Source organism: Oculina patagonica, chromosome 1 (assembly GCF_052425735.1).
Source record: "Oculina patagonica isolate OP01 chromosome 1, crgOcupat, whole genome shotgun sequence".
Classification (NCBI taxonomy): Eukaryota; Metazoa; Cnidaria; class Anthozoa; order Scleractinia; family Oculinidae; genus Oculina; species Oculina patagonica.
In genome coordinates, this window is record NC_135758.1 from 10,093,626 (window position 1) to 10,114,388 (window position 20,763).

A 20,763-nucleotide genomic window follows, 5' to 3' on the forward strand; every position below is an offset into this window, starting at 1 on the left:
AAAGAAGCCTGAAAAAAATCAGGGCTTCAACGGGATTCGAACCTGTGACCTTAGCGATACCGGTGGGATGCTCTACCAAATGAGCTATTGAAGCCAAACATTGGGAGCGAGGTTGATTGTGAGTTCATATTTTCCCGTGAGAGAAGAAAAATGATGTGAGGTATATGAAATGATTCATATATGAACTGCTGGTGTATATGAAAGTGATAAATGACCATCGCAGTGAATTTCCAACTTTCATTGCTAATTTGTTCCTTATAAAGCAAGTGGAATCTTAATTGAAAAATTAATCTTTTACATTTCTACAGCTAATTTCTAAACGCTATCCTAGACTATACTAAACTTCGTGAAAACCATTCCCTTTACAGCGGCCGCGGGATCTTTAAATCGACAAATGAATTATTTTTGGAATATTTTTGGAATCGGGGAAATTTATTACACGTAGAAGGATACCACAAGCACTCCGACATGAATAGCTGGCGTTTTTGAAGTGAAATGATTTTTTTGCCATTCAACTGGTTTGAGCTGGTTTGAGCTGGTGTGCGAGGCACACTAATTTTATCTATATTTTATGGTCACCGCAAACCTCCGCTTTGCTATTACTTTTAATTTTTTATACATATCTATTTCCTTTGAACAGACTTGAAGTTCATAATCCGCTTATTTTTTACCTGGCTGTCTACAAAACAATATCAAGCATTAACGTCTTGCGAGGTATACTCAGTACATTTTCGAGAAAAATCATGAGATAATCTGTTCAGGAATGAAGTCCGGGGCTCTGAGATAATTCGTGCCTGTTAACGCTGTTGTAATCAAACGTAAACCAAAAGAGGATACAAAAGACAGCAACAGATTTCTTCACGAAAAAACAAAGCTAAATGTAAAGTGCTTTTAACAGCTTTATAACTAAACCTTGACATTTTTTTAATACAGTGGATTCTTGATTTAACGAGACTCTATATAACGAAGTCCTTGGTATAATTAACACTTTTTTTTCGAGGACGCGCCGGATATGAGCTGATTAAATAACCAACGAGGCCGTAAAATTTCCAAACACTCAAATAACCTTTAACCGGAAGATGCAAGAAAAAATTTATTTACGCTCCAAGAAAAATACATGAAATTAAGTGTCACATAGCCGCTATGCAAATCAAAAGCCAGCCGCGCGATTGTGAATCTGAATCATGCAGGCGGCGAGGTCGAGAAGAATGTCAAAGTTTCTTTCAAAGCAAGTCAAAATCGCCATCATAATGTCAAAATTATAACTTTTTCAACCGGAATTGCCGAAATGGTTATGGATGTGAACATTACAGGAAGGATTTGCCCGCCACGTGCGATTTGTTTGCCGTGTTTGACCGTTGTTGAAACTCGGTTGATGAAATCCTAACAGATTATAATTGACTAAAACTGGTCTTGCTACCTAGGGACAGCTTCACTTGTTCTCTCCTGTAAAAGCAGCGTCACCAGTTATCAAGAACTACCGTTTGCAGTGCAACGGAGAGCAAAGAAACTGGTCAATGGCGGCACGAATGGATTTCAGAGTAGAAGTCTTGCTTTCTCGTTGAAGTGTAAAGAGACTTGAGTCAGTCATTCAGTTCTTTCGACATTTCCTCGACTGGTAAGGAAACTTTTGGCCACCAGGACTGGCAAGCCATTCTGAAACATAGACCATAGATCGGGAATGTTGTTTGATTTATAAGGTCACTAGTAGTTTTATTTGATGAGCGTCTTAAAATGAATTACAACACACGCTCTTTTTCAGCCCAAACGTTGTGGCCTTTTTGTGTTTGACGGTGTCCCTTTTTCTAAGATTTTCTAAATCTCTTGGGGTTAAACTTCCTCGAATCTCGAAATTATTTTCGTCCGCTACTAACGCGACGAGGAAAAATATTTTTTCGCGTCCAAAAAAAATTCGTCATCATTTCTCCATATTAACTTTTAAAAGGATAATCGCTCAGATTCATAGCGGAGGGAACCAATCAGAAAGCTAGAAAATCATTACCGGAGGTTAAAATTTACTAACGAGCGATATTCTTCAACCCGGCCAAAGTTACAGTAAAATGAATGGAGTAGGATCTAGATATAACAAACAACGATATAACGAACGCAATCCGGAAGCCCGAACAAAAAATCTGCCCGATACAGTGGAAGGAAGGGCCAAGGGACTGGCAAAATGTGTTCGCTATATCGTGGTTTCATTATATCGGGGTTCTTTTCCATATACTTTGCTATTACTGGGACGTAAAGAAACGTTCGATATATCGAGGACTTCGCTATATAGAAGTTCGTTAAATCGAGGTTCCACTGTATAACGAATTATAAAATAACGCAGATACTACGCGCGCTCTGATTGGTCAAATTGTTCAAACAACCTATGTACTATTGTAGCGGTAAAGTCCCGCTTCCGTCCCGACATGGTCGCACTATGCTCGATTACGCATAAGGACGAAGAATTAACGTTAGTTTAATATCTTCTTTTGGTCTATTTGATTGTTAAAACGGAGGATATGGTTCTCATTGTGAAAATTTACTGAGGGTGGATCACAAAAAAAAAATTTTCCCACTCACCACAGTTGGAGCAAAGTAAATAGAGTGAAAAACGAAAACGCAGAGACATCAAATGAGAAGGAACACAATAAACAGGTCGGCTTTCATCGGACTGGAAAAATATTAAAAACATGGATATCGTTCCATTCAACATTTACTCGAAAATTTTATTTGAAAGGAATTAGAACTGCATCAAATTGGTCGCGATGAAAGCTTACTTGAATTGTTTTGATGGCAGAAACTTACGCTGAGTCCTCGCGCCTGAATTAGAATTTTAGTTTTATATGCTTTCAGTGCCTTCTGCCAAGTATGTTATTCTGCGAAAACGAAAGAATACGGAATAAATAAAATCATAACAAATTTCTAAAGCAGAGTTTGTGGAACTAACCTTTATTCTCAATACCTTCGTCAGTCTGCGAAGTTTGTAAACTTGCATGCAAAATTTTCGTGCAGTCTCTCACTTTCGCGATGAATGACTCCGGCCACAATTTGCTAGTTTTCCACGTCAAAGAACTTTAAAATCGTTGAATAAATTTCGTACTATGTCAGTTTGCATTTTTTATTTTCCTTTCTTATGACTTTTATAGCTTTAAGACAACTTTTGAACGTTTTTGCTCATCAATCCGTGAATTTTGTGTGCGGAGCTGAACCTATGTTTTATTCTTTCAGCCGCTGTGATTGGTTTACCGCGTCATCAAATGAACTTGAACTTGTTGAGAATAAGACATTTGATCACGAAAAATAAAATAGATTCCTATGTCTTTGACGAAAGTTTTCTATAGTAATTTCATAAAAGCAATAGACCGCGCTTTCTATGGCTTTGCTGGCGTAATAAAACCACTTGGGATGTTGGGAGAACACTCGAAAAGCTTGTAAATCACTCACCTGCGGCTCGAGATTTACAAGCTTTTCTCGTGTTCTCCCAACATCCCGCGTGGTTTTATTACGCCAGTAAAGCCCTAGAAAGCGCGGTCTATTGCTTAATTAAAGTTAACACCTCCTCGGTATAACGAGCTAGGGTCTTCAGCCCGGCCAACGTTACAGTAAAATGTATGGAGCTGGACCTCGATATAAAGAACCTCGGTATAACGAAGTCCTCGTTATAACGAACACAATCTGGAAGCCCGAACGAAAAATGTACCTCGATATAACGAATTAGTATAAATCTACTAGCGTTCTATCACGAATACTGTTCTCTGATTGGCTAAGCTACTCACTACCTATTCTGTTGTAGAAAGTGAGTAGCGAAACAGCGTGCGGTTGTCAACAGAAGGCCGCCGCTTTTTCGCTTTTTAAATTTTCCGCGAAGAAGGACTGGGATAATTTGCTATTCGAGCCGATTTCGGAGAAGAAAAAGACTGTATGGAAATATGTAATGAAGATTTTACACGGTAAGAAAAGCATTTATTATTCATTTACGTTTTTAAAAGCGGGCGATTTTATGATTTTATATTCGTGAATGAAATGCAAAGTCGCACACAGAAGCAATGTGGTTTCTTCCTTGCGAAAAACTCGTTTATTAAACTTTTCAGAATTGTTTTAACCGTTTGCGTTTTCGAATTTCAAAAAAAACTGGACTTCCAAGGGCCCTTGTACGTCAGTACATCTTTCAATCGTCATTTTACAATAAAAAAAACTTGGCTTTCCTTCAGTTTCGAGCAAATAACGGCTTCAACAAATCGTGAATGAAATGTAAACGCGCACACAGAAGCCAGTGCAATGTGGTGCAGTCGTCAATTATCCGCGTGTGATATGACCTATTAAAATCATTATTTAATAAAAACGAGAGCCTGTCTTGTTGTTAAGTTTTGAACGTCTAGTAGATTTATACTAATTAACAATTAGATTATTCGCTCGCGATATCTATGCGTGATAGTTGATTCGGGCCTAGCCCTCATCAACTATCGCGCGATAGAAATCTCGAGCTCATAATCTAATTGTTAAATAGTTAACACGCGACAAAAGATCATTGTAGAACAGACGAAAAAGGAGAAAAACAATTGAATCCTATAACAGGAGAACAACTACAAATACATATGTCCATTTCTATGTGGATTTTGTACAGTAAAGCACAAATGTTATTTTTGACGGCCGCTCAGATCAGTAAATGCTGACTATAGCTAGTGTAAAGTAACAGCGGGAGGAACACCGAGAGGAAAGTTAAAAACACGAAGTGCTTTTGTGAAATTCCCTTAACGTCTCAAAAGATTTTGTCTAACCCTCGAGCATACAAGGGGTGGGGGAAGGGGTTGAGGCCCCCCCACCCAATGAAGTTTTCTCAAAATTTTTAAAAGAGGATTTACTCTACAATGCTGAAACTTTCATCAGCTGTTCATTTATCTCTTACAGAAATCTTGATATGTCGACCATGTGTCCATGATATTTGCAACGTTATATTTACTGGGAAGTCTGGCCAAAATCGTAGTTTTAAACAGTTTTCTTTACTTTTTCCAGTTGTCTGAACCAGAATCGTACGACAATTGTACAATCAGTGACTTCTGTAACTATGAAAGGACCACTCTGACAAACAGGAGCAAATTGTAGCCGGATCTTGGTGTAGATCAGGATCAGCAGTAGACTTAATAAACAAACTTTAAATGCAGGGCTGATCAAACAGCTAGGGACTGATGTTATAAATTTATTTTGGCCCAATATTTCGGTTGAACAAAACCAACCTTCATCAGGGGCATACACGTGATGTCATATGGCGTCACAAGCAACAAACGTTACGTCACCTTGTAAAGTAAGCTACGGGCTTTCTACACAGTGCATAACAATTTCGCTGTGCCTTTATAGAACGAGAACCCTTTGGAGAGGTCGGTGGGGGTATGAATTTGCTTGTACCTCCAAGGGTTAAACTTCCAATACACATATTAGATACGGAGGACGAGGACGTAGGACCTGACAAAAAAGTATGTATTTCAAGTTCAGTGTTGACAAGTTATTCTTACATACTTAATTTAATGCGCACGGCATTGTAATTTGCTAGTAGTATAGTAGGGGCCAAATTATCCGGGTTTTAATTTATTCCTCTCCTCCGATTCTGCCACAGGCCCGTAATCCCATGCGGTCAGTGGTCTTTAAGGGTTATAACCATGGCAACCGTTGCGATATAGGGAATGGCGGCTCTCAACAATTGAGAAGAAGAATAAGGGGGAGAGACAAAGTCCCTTTAGCTGGCATAAATTAGAGTGACAGCCAGTGATGCGGTCAGCAGAGTTGCCCCTTCAATTTCCTTTTTCCTTTTGGAAAAATTGTCATCGCTGCGGGCAGGATTCGAACCTACGCGGGATAAGATCCCACTGGATTTTGAGTCCAGCGCCTTAACCACTCGGCCACCGCAGCTCACATAATATGTGGATGAAAAATTTATTATTATGTAGCTGTTGTGATCTGAGCCCGCTGCATGACGGGAAAATGGTCAGCGGTGAAATGTGAAATCAGATCACGTGACTCGGATTCCACCACGAACCTGTAACCCTAATCCCTTAGGGTTACAGGTTCGTGGTGGAATCCGAGTCACGTGATCTGATTTCACATTTCACCGCTGACCATTTTCCCGTCATGCAGCGGGCTCAGATCACAACAGCTACATAATAATAAATTTTTCATCCACATATTATGTGAGCTGCGGTGGCCGAGTGGTTAAGGCGCTGGCTGAGTGGTTAAGGCGCTGGTTTTGTTTTATTCTTCTTTTTCCGATTCTGCCATGAGCCCATTGTTCCCTCAGCTGATCGATTTATATTAGGTATGGTGAACAAAGACAGATTTCGTTTTCATTTGTACACTGTTTAATTAACAAGTCTTTGAAATATATACACAATTGAAGAAAGTTTTTTTTCCTTGTAATGCTTCTAAATTTGTAAAGGATTGGTAGTGATTCCGTCTTCTAACACTACTCTTTTTGGATAAAAGAAAGTGAAGCCCGTTCTAAATTGACGGTATGTTAATACTTTGTTATTTACAATGCGGAATCCGCGATTTTGTGCTTCTTCTGAGATGCCAGTATTCAAAACCCTGAGGTAATTTTCCTTCTTGACATCATTTGTCACTTTAGAAACGCCCTTGCAACTGAATTTGTCCCCGTGTTTGCCCCAGCAGCAGTACGTCTTGCTGTTGAGGCCCACGAAACCGTGTCCTTCCCACTCCACCTTAAAGAGGCCCGGAGTTCTCTTGTCGTGTATGGCATGCTCTCTTGTGTCTGTACGGGGAAACCAGTTGCACTTGATGTTCTGGAACTCTGCGTTAAGTTCAGGTTTTACGTTTTCTTCAATCGATTCGCCGGACAGCGCCATGTAAGCGCTATCAGTGTCCATCTGCAAGTACTCAAATTCTGTTCGATCAAGAAAGTGATCAATGACGTGGTAATAGAATTTGAGCATGTGGAGTTTGGCATACTGATATACGAAGAAACCCACTTGGATAGGAAGTTCCATCCTTACTTTCTTCTTGGATGATTTAATTTCAAAGACGCTTTCTGGTAATTCTTCTAAGTCACGGAAAAAGAAAGAATTTAAAGCCCGTGCAACTTTTTCATCTTCTTTCTCATAAGACACATTTACATGGCGTGTAACATCCATTAAGAAGCGGCCATAAGCAGCATTTCCTACTGTCTTTGCCGTCTCACCAAGGATGTTAGAGCCACCGGGGCGATCTGCTTGTCTGCGAGATTCACTGACAAATTCTCCGAAAGGACCGAAACAGGCTTCAGGTACCCACTGTACCGCTTGATGGACGTTAGTGACCACAATTCCTTCTTGAAGGTAGAACTGGAGCAGCGGAGTGGCTAGCAGGATCTTGTTGGCCCAGTAACTGCCGATGAGACTGCGTTTTGGCTTGGGCATACAACCTGTAGCCTCACCAAACTTCTTCATGTACGGGCCAATTTCGTTCAGTGAAATGTTGCTATTCTTAAAAATTGGAGTCATTTCTTCAAATTTGCTTCTTAGCTCCAATGGTACATGGATATCAACCTCCACAGCGCCAAAGAAGGTGCCGATTTCCACCTCCTCTAGTAACCGGTCTGCAGTTTTCGATTGCAAGCGTTCACCTCTTCCGGGAAAATGGTTGTCTAGGAAACTCTGGATGTCCTCATTTGCACTTTCTTTCTTCCACTGACATTCCCACTTTACAACTGTTTGGTATCCAATTTTCCTCAAGTAGTCGATCTTTTCCTGCGTCTGCGCCCTCCAGTAACCAAACGTCTTAGGACGTTTGGGGTGTGGGGCAACTGGGTCGTAACATACCGAACAGCCGTGCCAGAAGCAGCCGTTAAACTCGAACACGGTGTTACTGCTTGCATGGTAACCATCTACAGGCACTTGACGATCCCCAAGACGTTTCTCTGTGTTATTTAATCTTGTCCGTAACACTGTCCCACGCTGATGACCAGCCCAAGCAAGCCACTCGTCTGCACTGCGCCATGGAAACACTGCCTTTAAGTTGTCGTTGCTGTCTTCTTCCGGGTACTTCCACTGCGTGTATAACCCGACTGGCATGGGCTGACAGAGGGCCCAGAGGTAGAGACCGTTGGCGTCATAGCCGATGATCTTCTTCACCGGTTTGTCTGGGTTGTTCCGGACGTAGCTTTTTCCTGCTTCAGCGTATCTCTTAAATACAATAGCTGGTCCTCCAACCATATTCGAGCGAAAAAGTTTGTAAAGCGACTCGGCGTGGAATGTGGAGAGATGCACTCCTTGTGCTTTCAAGAAGTTCATTTCAAACTTCATAGCTAACCCTGGTAAGGAAACAGTATCCTTGAGCATGTCGATGTGATGGCTTTTCCAGAAGTCAACCATCTTTTGCAGTGCTTTAAGGAAGGGGGTGACATCCAGATTGTTATACCATGTCAAGAAATCCCTCATGGTCTCCATTCCCTCTCTCTCCCATGCTTCTTGGCAAGAGACATACTCTTCGGTGGAGATATTTCCCTTCTTTAACCACGAGTAGAAGGCACTGTGTGGTGGTAGTTGTGGACACTCGAGCTTATTTAAGGAGTCGAACCACTCGTAGGGAAAGCTCCCTTTTTCTTGCTGGCATTGATATGCCTTCAGGAAACTTGCATATGACGAGCCAGCGGCTAAGAAGTTGCTGACGTCTAAGAACTTTAAGTTCCCTGTGCTTAGCGAGAGATATGTCTGGTGTTTTTTGATGGTACACTGTATGCCCCAGTTTTTGACCAAATGGGGTATAAGCACCTCCTTAAGGACGTTTAAGTCATATTTCCCACTGTTGAAGCCAACCACAGGAAACTCTGAAATATGTGCGTCGAGCTCTTCAATAAGCTTCTCAGCCTTTGTCTTCTTCGTTTTAGGAAGTTGTGCCGATTGAAGAGAAGGCTGCTTTTGTGTACTCTCTGGCTTCTCTGAGGGGAGTTGTCCACTGACCAATTGGAAAAACGTCGCGCCTTCCCCTTCTTGTCTAGTGGGACTGTCGTCGTTATTAAATTGTTGATCCTCTTCCGTTTCACTTTCTTCCTCCGATCCACTATCTAAGCCAATTGGCTCGTCTTCAAAACTCTGCTCTTCCTCGTCCCGCAGAGAAAAGAACATCTCTCGCGAAGCAGAATTTGGGTGTGTTGAATATTCTTCTGGGGCTGGATCGGGTTTGAGTGTATCTTTAATAGTTCTCTTCAGCTCGGCGTATCTCACTGCTTCGAGTTGACTGGCCTTGATACTGATATCTTGGAGATAGGAAACAAATTTTTCAACGAGTTCTTTGGTATCATTCAACTCTGGTCCACCCACAATAAAGCATTTTGGCTCCTCGAAATCAGGCACGTTGCTGCAAACACTCACCGACAATAGGGAGTGTTCCGACTTGAACTCTAATTTTGCCCGCTTCTCCGGCAGGGTAGCTTCAGAGGGATAGAATACTTCGACATCGAATGTGGCCCTGTATTTTGAAAATTTTAGATCTTCCTCTACTTGTATACCCTCTTCTTCTATTTTATCAAAAACATTCTTGCTTGGGACATAGACACCACCTGGGTACTCAAACTTTACGCAAGCTTCACAGTTCCGCTCGTGTCTAGTCAACCTATATGCTTTCTTGAAGCTCTTGTCGCACTTTTCGCATGTATAACACTTGCTGAAGATGTTCATGTCCTTTATAAATGAAAAGTGTCCATTGAACAAATTTAGCTTAAGTGAGCCCTCGTTTTCTGCTTTTGTTAACACTTTGGTCGGGCGGCGGATCAATTTCACCGTATCTTTCGTTGTCCCATCTTTTTTCACCTCGCGTTCTATGGAGTAGACGAAAGTGTGGATTTTAAACTGTCTGTCTAGGCAGTTGAGATCGTGTAGTGTAACTCCAGCAAATTTTTCTGGTTGTTGGAGTGTAGCGAAGTATTCTGAGGCAAGTTGTTTAGTTTTTTTCTCGAGATTTTTCAACCCGCAGCCCTTCTGGCGGGCGAGGCAACGGAAGTAGCAGAGATGGTCGTCGAATAATCGGCCACTGTTGCAATCTCTCTCCAAAGCATCCACACCTCTGTTCTTGACAATGTAATCAGGTAGATGTCCGCCTGCCCCAATTGGTCGATCTAGGAGTTTGTAGATGAAAAACCCCACATTGGTGGTGAGGGAAACGGACCATTTGGTGTTCGGTTTCTGTTGGCGGATGCATTCCATCCAGTCGGTTTGTGCTAACTTGTCCAACAGTGCATTTAGGTCATTTTCGTTGCTGATCACAGTAGGCTGATCGAGCATGTACCCATTCTGACTTGGATAAAAAAATCTGACTTCGCCAGTTTCTTCGTTTTTCAGGATAAATCCGAACGCCATGTTCAATTTAAACGCTGTTGTCCGGCTAAGAAAAATTCCCTTTAACAGCTCATTTAATGGTTGTTCATCTAGACGGTAAATGAAAACTTCTTTGAGCTTTCCTTCAATCTTGTGAGTGCGGATATGTTTCCAGTTCTCGCGAATGCATTCGAGTTCCTCTTCGTCGCAGTCAAAGAACACGTCCAAATCTGAGGGCACACTAACTGGATCATGTCGGAACTCCGCGCTCGGCCGTGAAGACCCTGGTAGGTTTCCTTCGTGTTGTTTCTCGTGCTCCAACAGAGCTGCCACCCCTTCGAGACCTTCTTGACCACAAATGGGACAACTCCATGTGACATGACGTGGCGGCGGTATTTGGTGCACGGCTTGATGCTTTTCCAAACCGCTTTGAAGCCGAAACGTCTTTTCACAGTCAGGACACTTGTGTAGAGGTTTAGCAGTTTCTGGGAATGGTATTTTGCTGTGTTTCTGTTTCCAGTGCCGTTTTAAGTTGTCCTGTCGGGTAAACACCTTTCCACATTTCAAACACTTTACTTTCCCCATTTTAATAATGGCCTATCAGAAAAATGGAATATCACAATTATTAGAGTGTCTGTACTGGTGAGGCAAGGTTATAGCGAGCGCCGTTCTTAAGTAAAACTGCAGTCAAACACCGTTATCAATACGTTCACCGTTGATAACGCAAAAAGTTGCTCCGCACGGCACATAAAACTAGCCACGAGCATTTTGTTCGGGTAGACCTACCGATGCTTTTTCCCATGGCCACCCGTTCATGCTATTGTAAAGTTTTTTCTAGGGGCAATCAGCAGTTGCACACTATTTATTATCATATTCAATCTCGATTGGTCGTGCTGAACTAAGCATAAAATGACCAGAGACTATCTCTATTTTAGTCGCAGTAATTCGAACATAAATCAATTACCACCATGAGACGCATCAGTTATCTGAAATTAAAGTTTCAAATCGCGCCGCCTTAATTTATGTTTGCGCGCCACTATTTGTATGCTTTGCGCTTCGTTAACTCTCCACAAATGTTTATTTATTACTACTATTTATTATCATATTCAATCTCGATTTGTCGTGCTGAACTCAGCTTGAAATGTGCAGAGCTTATCTCTGTTCTAGTCACTAAAGATACGCATATCCAACACAAGCACATTAGTAACAAGTTGAACATAAATCGACGACTGTCATCATACGGATCAGCTGTTAGAAATTAAAGTTTCAAATCGCGCCACCTTAATTTATGTTTGCGCGCTACGTTTTGCATGCTTTGCGCTTCATTAACGCTCTACAAATTTATATTTATTATTGATTTTAATTAACATGTTCAGTCTCGATTTGTCATGCTGAACTGAGCTTAAAATGTGTAGAGATTATTTCTGTTTTAGTCACTAAAGATACGCATATTCAATACAAGCAAATTAACAACAATTTGAACATAAATCTAAGACTGCCATCAGACGCATCAGGTGTCAGAAAGTTTCTATCGTGCCACCTTAATAATAAAACGTAGACTTTGTTATAAAGAGCACTTTGATACAGACAGTCGGGGGTCTTCCCGAAACATCGAGAAATTAGATAACCGTACATGGAATTCATGAATCTATCAGAATAATTTGAGAATTGTAAATTATACAGCTCCTGATGAACACATTTAGGAAAGAAACACTTGTACCTATGTACGATATTTTGTTTTTGAGCCTGAGTGAGAAATTTATGTTTGCACGCCACGCCGTTTGTATGGTTTACGCTTTATTAACGCTCTACAAATTTATTATGGTTATTTATTATCATATTCAATCTCGTTTTGTCGTGCTTAACTGAGCTTAAAATGTGCAAAGATTATTCCTGTTTTAGTCACTAAAGATACGCATATCCAATACAAGCAAATTAACAACAATTTCAACGTAAATCGATTACTGCCATCAGAGGCATCAGTTGTCAGAAAGTTTCCAATCGTGCCACCTTAAACAACTAAACGTGGACTTTTTCATAAATATCACTTTGATAGAGACGGTAGGAGGTCTTGCCGAAACATCGAGAAATCAGATTATCATTAATGTCATGGATCTAACAGAGTATTTTGAAACAGATAATTTGATGATTGTAATTTAGACAGTTCATGATGGAGATATTTAGGAACGAAGCACTTTAACCTATGTGCGATATTTTGTTTTTGAACCTTAGTAAGAAAGTTATGTTTGCGCGGCACGTTTTGTATGCTTTACGCTTCATTAACGCTCTACCAATTTATATTTATTGTTATTTATTATCATATTCGATCTCGATTTGCCGTGCTGAACTGAGCTTAAAATATGCAGAGATTAGTTATGTCTTAGTCACTATAGATGGGCATATCTAATATAAGAAAATTAACAACAATTTGAACAAAAAATCGAAGACTGCCATCAGACGGATCAGTTGTCAGAAATTAAAGTTTCAAATCGCGCCACCTTAATTTATGTTTGCGCGGCACGTTTTGTATGCTTTTCGCTTCATTAACGCTCTACAAATTTAAATTTATTATTGTTATTAAGTATCATATTCCATCTGAGCTTAAAATGTGCAACGATAATCTCTGTTTTAGTGACTGAAAATACGCATATCCAATACAAGCAAATAAACAAACAATTTGAACATATATCGATAACTGCCAGCAAAAACAGCCGTCGTCAGAAATTAAAGTTTCAAATCGCGCCACCTTAATTTATGTTTGCGCGCCACGTTTTGTATGCCTCCCGCTTCATTAACGCTCAACCAATTTATATTTATTATTGTTATTCATTTTTCATAGTAAATCTCGATTTGTCCTGCTAAACTGAGCTTAAAATGTGCAGAGATTATCGCTGTTTTAGTTACTAAAGATGGGCATATCCAATACAAATCGATAACTTACATCAGACGCATCAGTTGTCAGAAAGTTTCCACTCGTGCCACCTTAAACAATGAAACGTAGACTTTTTTACATTACAAATAACACTCTGATAGAGACGGTAAGAGGTCTTGTCGAAACATCGAGAAATCAGATTAACATTAATGTCATGAATATTTTGAAACAGATAAGTTGAGAATTGTAATTTAGACAGTTCATGATGAACACATTTAAGAAAGAAACACTTTTCCCTATGTGCGATATTTTGTTTTTGAACCCAAGTGAGAAAGTTATGTTTGCGCGCCAACGTGTTGTATGCTTTACGCTTCATTAGCGCTCTACAAATACATATTTATTATTGTTATTAATTATCATATTCAATCTAGATTTGTCGTGCTGAACTGACTTTAAAATGTGCAGAGACTATCTCTGTTTAAGTCCCTAAAGATACGCATGTCCAATACAAGCAAATTAACAACAATATGAACATAAATCGATTTCTGCCATCAGACGCATCAGTTATCAGAAAGTTTCCAATCGTGCCACCTTAAACAATGAAACGTAGACTTTTATAAATAACAATTTGATAGAGATATCACTAACTGAAATTTCATTGATAGTTGATTACATTGATAACATTGGTAGTTGTTTAAGGCGAGCATTTCTGTTACAAAAAGATGGCCAAAGAGAGCTAAACATTATTTCCATTGAGTTGTGGGTTCGCTTTGGAATGAATAGTAACTCTGCAAACACCCGGGGCTTTTCCAACATTCCGAGACATCAAACAATCAACCATATTCATCAAATAAACGAAATGTCAAATAAGTTTGCTGTTACCACTTCGATTAGAATGAAATATAATTCACGCTAGCTGGGGTAAACAAGAACACTATCACAGCAAAGAAACAAAGAAACAATAAATTAAACAGGTACCACAGTCTTGCTCCAGCTGTCGCTTGCAATATTTGTTTCGAGTGATTTTTTGTGCTAATGTATGTAATGGTATATTTATACATACGTGTCTGAACCTTTCCCCGTACAAATCTCGCCAGTCGGATAGATTGGTTTTAATCTTTGCCAATTCAACTTGAACTGCTGCATGTGCAAAACGTTAACTGTTTAACTTTGACTTGATTCCTAATTACATCCTGCTTTTGCATTATATGTTCACGCTTAATTTAGAACCACATGCATCCGATGGTAGCTAGAACATAGAAACGTAGGTGAAACGTAAGAGCGATTCCAGCTGAGAGACTCGAGGGCGCTGAAATTTCGCTCGGTTTTCCAAGCAAAATAACCTTTCGCGAAACCGCAACTGATACCATCCCGGGCCGAGCAAGCTGCCAATAAATCAATATGCCACATTCTTTAGAAACTGTTGTGTGGCATCGGCGGGAAAGTAAAACACATCATGACAGACATTCGTAGCTATTCCCAGTAATAAGGCAAGCAAACCCTTGTAATTGTGTGAATTAATAGAAGACATACAGGTCCTACCTTCGCCATTGATCAAGAATTTGACTCGAGTTCCAAATTCTTCTTCTTCGTTGTCTGCGTTGTCGTCTTCATGTCTTGCTCTATTGGAAAGGAAGATTAGAACATCGCGCGCAACTTTTATATGGAAAATTCGACCAATTATAAGCGTTTGTTTGTGTTTCATCATATTTCCGGCCACGTGGTTGGATCGATGACCTAATCAGCAAAAAAAGGCAATATTGTTATCTTAATTTAGGGTGATTTTTTTCATCCAATCAAGTGACACTAAACACAATGGAGTCAGTAAGAATAATTAAACTTGCCCATCATTTCTATTTGTTATACAGCAAATATATCTGAGGTTATAAATATTATCGCTTTCATAAGAATTTCTTTTTATCAAAAAAATTGTTAACACAGATAATTTGGGGATTATGAATTTCAGTTTAAGATGAACAGATTAACGAAAAAAGGAAGAAGGTCATTCAAAACAAGATTAGTCGTAGTTCACTTTGGAATTCTGGGAATTGGAAAGTGAAACTGCGGACACCTGGTGCTTTCCAATATTCCGAGACAATAAATAACTCATAGACGACCTATGCATGCTATAAAGGATGAGTCGAAATACGTTTGCCCTTACCGCTATTGATCGGAATGAAACTGAAAGGCTTAATAGGGATTAACATCAATAACTTTCACTGGGATTAACATCAATAACGTTCACTGCAAAGTAATAAAGAAAGACAGAGTTAAGGTAGCGTAGAGCGACCCTCTGTAAGCTTCCTTCCAGCTGTCGCGTGACGTATTTGTTAAGGTGATTACTATTCAAAACTTTTCATGCGGGGTTCTGTAGTTCTGTACGGCATTCTGTTAAGCTTTCTTTTGCGCTCGACCAATTAAAAGAACAGAATGGGACTGGGAACTAGCTACAGGAATAAATGCTACGCGAACAAAATACTCTGAAAAGTTAGAAAAGAGTGATACAAAGTATAAACGAAAGAGATAAATTATACATTCACGAGTTCTATTGAATTCAGTCAACAGACATCATCACATCTTTTTAATACAATAGGCCTTTGTTGTCGGTCAGTGACAGCGCTTGACCTTGCATGTCGCTCGCAAGAAGTATCGTATATCGGATTTAAGTAGTATATAATGTTAAAATATATATCTCGTTATGCCTTCCCCTGCCTACCGTTTGCTTCCCTTTCCCTTTGTTATTAAAATCTATCCCTCTGTTGTTATGTACAAGTGCCTTCCTGCATACTAATAACTGTCTTCCTTCATACTAATGAAGGGATTCCCGCTGCATACTAATAAGTGTCTAGCTAGTCGCTTCTTTTTATATGTTAATAAATGGCCTTCCGAGGTCGTTCGCTTACAATTAAAAAATAAAACAATAGCGCGATCGGGCTTCATTGGTTTTAAAAGTAAACACTACACGATTTAAGCGAGTTTTAGAAGAAGAAGAAGAAGAAGAAGAAGAAGAAGAGACTCGGAGCAACCAGTTGGTACAGTAGATGATGAGGCTGCAGATAGCTTACCTCTCTTACCTGCTGTTTTGCGTTAGTCGATACATGCCGATTTTGCGGAGTGAAACACAACTCCCTTCGACTTAGTTCTATAGTATTTCTAATTATTTCAACGCAAGAACCGTCGTACATAGAGAGTAATATACAACCACCTACAAAAAGCCTAATTTTCACTTCAGCTTTCCAAAATAGTGCCACTTTCTAACTCAATATGTACATTTCAGGCCTCTTTCAAAAAAATGCCATCACGTGGATTTAGCTAAAGTTTCATTCCAAGTCCACAAAAAAACCCCAGATTGTGACTCAAAATAAACATTTTTGGGACTTTCTGGTAATATACAACCACTTACAATAAGCCCGATTTTCACTTAAAATACCCAAAATAGTGCCACTTTCTAACTCAATATATAAATTTCAGGCCTTTTTGAAGCAATGCCATCACGTGGATTTAGCCTAAGTTTCATTCCAGATCCACAAAAAATCCCAGATTGTGACTCAAAATGTACATTTTTGGGGCTCTCTTGTAATATATGCAACCACCTACAATAAGCCCGATTTTCACTTCAGATCCCCAAACTAGTGTCACTTTCTTACTCGAAATGTACATGGCGGGCCTTTTTGAAGAAATTCCACCACCTTGTTTTAGCCTAAGATTCATTCCAGGCCAACGAAAAAATCCCAGATTGTGACTCAAAATGTATATTTTTCGGCCTTTCTTGTAATATGCAACCACCTACAATAAGCCTAATTTTCCCTTCAAATCCCCAAAATAGTGCCACTTTCCAACTCAAAATGTACATTTCAGGCCTTTTTGAAGAAATGCCATCACGTGGATTTAGCCTAAGTTTCATTCCAGGTCGACAAGACTTGTTAATGTACTACCAACCTTCCAGAACCCTCCAATCATCACACGTTTCACGTCTCAACCCTGTCAAATTCCACCTCATGTCGTATGGGTCTCGAGCTTTTGCTATATCCTCGCCTGAACTCTGGAACAGTTTGCCTGTTTTTATCCGCCCGTGTGACAATTTAAGTTCTTTTAAATCAAAACTCAAAACTTATCTTTTTTAAAAAACTTATTACTCTTAGCGATTTTTACTTTTTATTACTTTAAAAGCACATTTTTAATTTCTACGATTTATTCAGCTAATTTTAACGAATTTTTATCGATTTTATTATATTGTGATTTTAGTAATTTTTTCCTAATTTTTTTAACATATTTGTAAAGCGCCTAGAGCAGGCCTGGATAGGTGTTACATATATATTTTTTATTATTATTATAATTATTCCAGGTCCACAAAAAAATTCCCAGATTGTGACTCAAAACGTACATTTTTTGGCCTCTGAGGTAATATGCAACCACTAAAATAAGCCCAATTTTGACTTCAGATCCCCAAAATATGGCCTTTTTCTAACTCAAAATGTACATTTCAGTCTCTTTTTTAAGAAATGCCACCACGTGGATTTTGCCTATGTTTCATTCCAGGTCCACAAAAAATTCCCAGATTGTGACTCAAAATGTACATTTTTCGGCCTTTCTGGTAACATGCAACCACCTACATTAAGCCCAATTTTCACTGCAGATCCGCAAAATAGTGTCTTTTTCTAACTCAAGATGTACATTTCAAGCCTTTTTGAAATGCCACCACGTGGATTTAGTCTAAGTTTCATTCCAAGGCCACAAAAAAATCCCAGATTGTGACTCAAAATGTACATGTTTGGGTCTCTCTGGTCGCCAGCTAAGCTAAAAGGCAGATTGTTCCACTCACGTAAGGATTTGAAGTTATTCAAAGCGCCTTCTTCGACCATGTCTTTGTACGTCTCGTGCAATACCCCGGATGTAATAATAAAAATGTAACAGATAATTTTAAGTCTTTAGCCACAGTAGTTCAAGCCAAATTGTGTTGACCACCTTCAAATCAGCTGTAAAACCTAGCTCCGAGGCCTAATTGATGTGGCCTAAGATCTTTGCTGTTTAAAGGAAGCAATTCATTATTTGTACTTCGCACAACGTGGCGAGTTTATTTTAACCCGCTAAGTCTTTGTTTAAAGAGAACAATAGGGGTCACGTGACCAGGACTAACGACACCACGGAGTGAAAGCTAGGGTTATGCTTAACCCATAATAGTGTCTGGATTAGGGTTGCAGGTTAAAGGCTTATGGGTTAAGGTTAGGGATGAGTTGTTGGGGTTAGGGTTTGATTTAGGCTAAGGGTTGCAGCTTGGGCCCGGGCTAGTCACGTGATCAGCACTCCTGCCACACTGGATCACATGTGATGAAGTAATTGTAGCCTAATGACTGTGTTAGGCCTAAGTAAAGTTTCTCGTCAAGCTACAATTTGAAATTATTTACTCTTCTTGTTTCAATTTTGTGCTGTGGTCTGATAATAAAGGTTTGAGGGCTAGTGCCATCCACCCCCCCCCCCCCCCCTTACTTCTTGCTATGTGCTTTAACACAAACATTTGCAGAGGGGCTAGTATTGATGAGCCTTGCATGTCTGAAGAGTCTCCGAGTTCGAAAGATGAATTGATCATGACTAAAAAAGAGTATTTTTGATTAAGGTTGCTCGTAATAGTCTAATCAGAATAAGACATGCCCGTTTTTTGTGTTTTATCGCAGCTATACCAATTATGTTAAGGAAATGTCTTAGAACAAGCTTGAACATATTTTACAAATGAACAAATTGAGGTCATTGCTGATGTCAAAATCGTTGCCATGGCAACGAATATGAGGTAAAAGAGACCCTATTCCTATTGTGGCTATTAACTCAAAAACTACTCGGTGAAAGTACTTATTTTTGATATATTTTTTTTCTAACCGAGAAAAGGAACATTTGTGCCAAATTTTAAAAAAAAATCTGTTGGTAGGATTCGGAGCTACGTTATTTTTTCATAACTTTAAGGTGGCTCTAAACCCCAACTACACATTTTTTAAAAAAAAATTGTTAGATTGTTTGTTTGTCCATTAGACAAAAGTTTATGAAAAACAAAAACTTTCACCGTGTAGTTTCTAAGATTTTAGCCTCAAAAGGTCAAAAATAAGGTATATTTGACCACTTTGGTCGTTGTATGGCAACGATGTTTGACGTCACGGTGACTTAAATATGTTCATTAGTAAAACCTTTACAAAGTTGTACTAAAACTTTAACCTCGCCATAATTGGTGTAGCTGTAATAGAATGCCAAAGATTGGAATATATAAACCATTACGAGCCACCTTAAGGTAAGATAATAGTCGACCAATAACTTGAAAATTGCTAGACTTTCACCTTCATTGGACTTCCAAATTTTCTCCGACAAACTTGCTTTAGACAGCAGAATAGAAAGCCGCTGGTTCAGATCTCTTCTCTTTCGAGTTAGGGTGCGCTACTATAGAAATGTTTGGTGAAAATGGCCAGCTGGGGAATGAGGTAAACAAATAGAAGTGAAGGAAGCTGGGAGGAGGGGAGAAGGACGGAAAAAAGGCTAAAACAATACAAATTTGATATTGCTGCAGCACTAGAGGTATTGTTTCATAAAAAAGACCAAGTAATCCCACTGCCCTCAGTTGAAACGATTCCGAATTTTGATATATCCATTTTTTAAGGGGTAGTATTGCGGGGATTTTGATTGTTTTCCGTCGAAACTGTGCCATAATATTTCTACCTGCTTAGAAAATAATCCTAGAACACCAAGAAAATTTTTTAACAAAGAACAAATCATGATCGTTTCTAGGTTATTTTGGAAACAAAAATGTAAGAACTTAACGAAAAAATTACCTTTATTTAGACACGGTTGGGTTTAAAGCTAGAAGCTTGTGGGGCCGTGTATTCCCGATCGAATTGTTGGTTTTTGTGGAGAGAGAAAAACCGGAGAACCCTGAGAAAAATCCTCGGAGCAAGGAGAAGAACCAACAACAAGCTCAAAGGCTAAGGCTAAGGTTAAGGAGAGGAGAAAGGGATAATTAAAATCTACGCTCGGTTATATCACGCAACCTTTGAACCAACAACAAACTCAACCCACGTATGACACCGGACCAGAATCGAACCCGGGCCACAGTGTTGGGAGGCGAGCGCTTTCACAAATTCCGCCAGAATTTTCCAAGTTTTACTTCATTTTGACCCTTTACACCTATAGCCGGAGAAAACGTCGACAGCTTTAGAACACAACGAGGTAATTTGTAACAAATAGGGGGAATTATTTTAAGGTTTCTGTTAACAATGAAATGTTTCTTAGCTTTTGAAATTACACAAAATCCCTGTGTCATTTCCCTTTAAGTACCTAATGAAATTTAAACATTGCATTTAGTACTTTTTTATTAATCAAGGTAGACGTTCATTGCGAATGTGTTCCTTATTTTCGTTTTACATGTCCACGGCTAATTTCTATACGCTATCCTGGACTAAACGGCGGGAAAACCATTACTTTCACAGGGGCACATGCCTATATAGGTCATGTGTTGGAGTACCCCTCCCCCCGCCCTCCCCCGCTCCCTGGTATTTGTCGCCAAAATTGAAAACTGAATTTACATTTTATATGAGCAAGAAACTTGCATTTGTCAGTCAGGTGTGAACA

At 39.5% G+C, this 20,763-nt stretch overlaps 1 protein-coding gene and 1 non-coding gene across 3 annotated transcripts; both read right to left on the reverse strand.

Annotated features, from left to right (window-relative positions):
* Positions 1-5,808: 5,808 nt before the first annotated feature.
* Trnal-caa (transfer RNA leucine (anticodon CAA)) lies at positions 5,809-5,892 on the reverse strand. The gene has a single exon. It is a non-coding gene; the product is annotated as a tRNA-Leu (tRNA).
* Positions 5,893-6,337: 445 nt separating this feature from the next.
* LOC144655436 (uncharacterized) lies at positions 6,338-17,299 on the reverse strand. 2 transcript variants are annotated; one of them, XM_078515697.1, is made up of 4 exons: positions 17,098-17,299; positions 15,320-15,377; positions 14,701-14,780; positions 6,338-10,883 (listed from the first exon to the last, which is right to left on the reverse strand). In XM_078515697.1, the coding sequence occupies exons 3-4, from the start codon at positions 14,707-14,709 to the stop codon at positions 6,402-6,404; spliced, it is 4,491 nt and encodes a 1,496-aa protein (XP_078371823.1). In that variant the 5' UTR covers positions 14,710-14,780; positions 15,320-15,377; positions 17,098-17,299; the 3' UTR covers positions 6,338-6,401. The 2 variants fall into 2 exon arrangements, with proteins under 2 accessions (XP_078371823.1, XP_078371815.1); XM_078515689.1 differs by lacking the exons at positions 15,320-15,377; positions 17,098-17,299 and having other exon boundaries at positions 14,701-14,848.
* Positions 17,300-20,763: the final 3,464 nt, after the last annotated feature.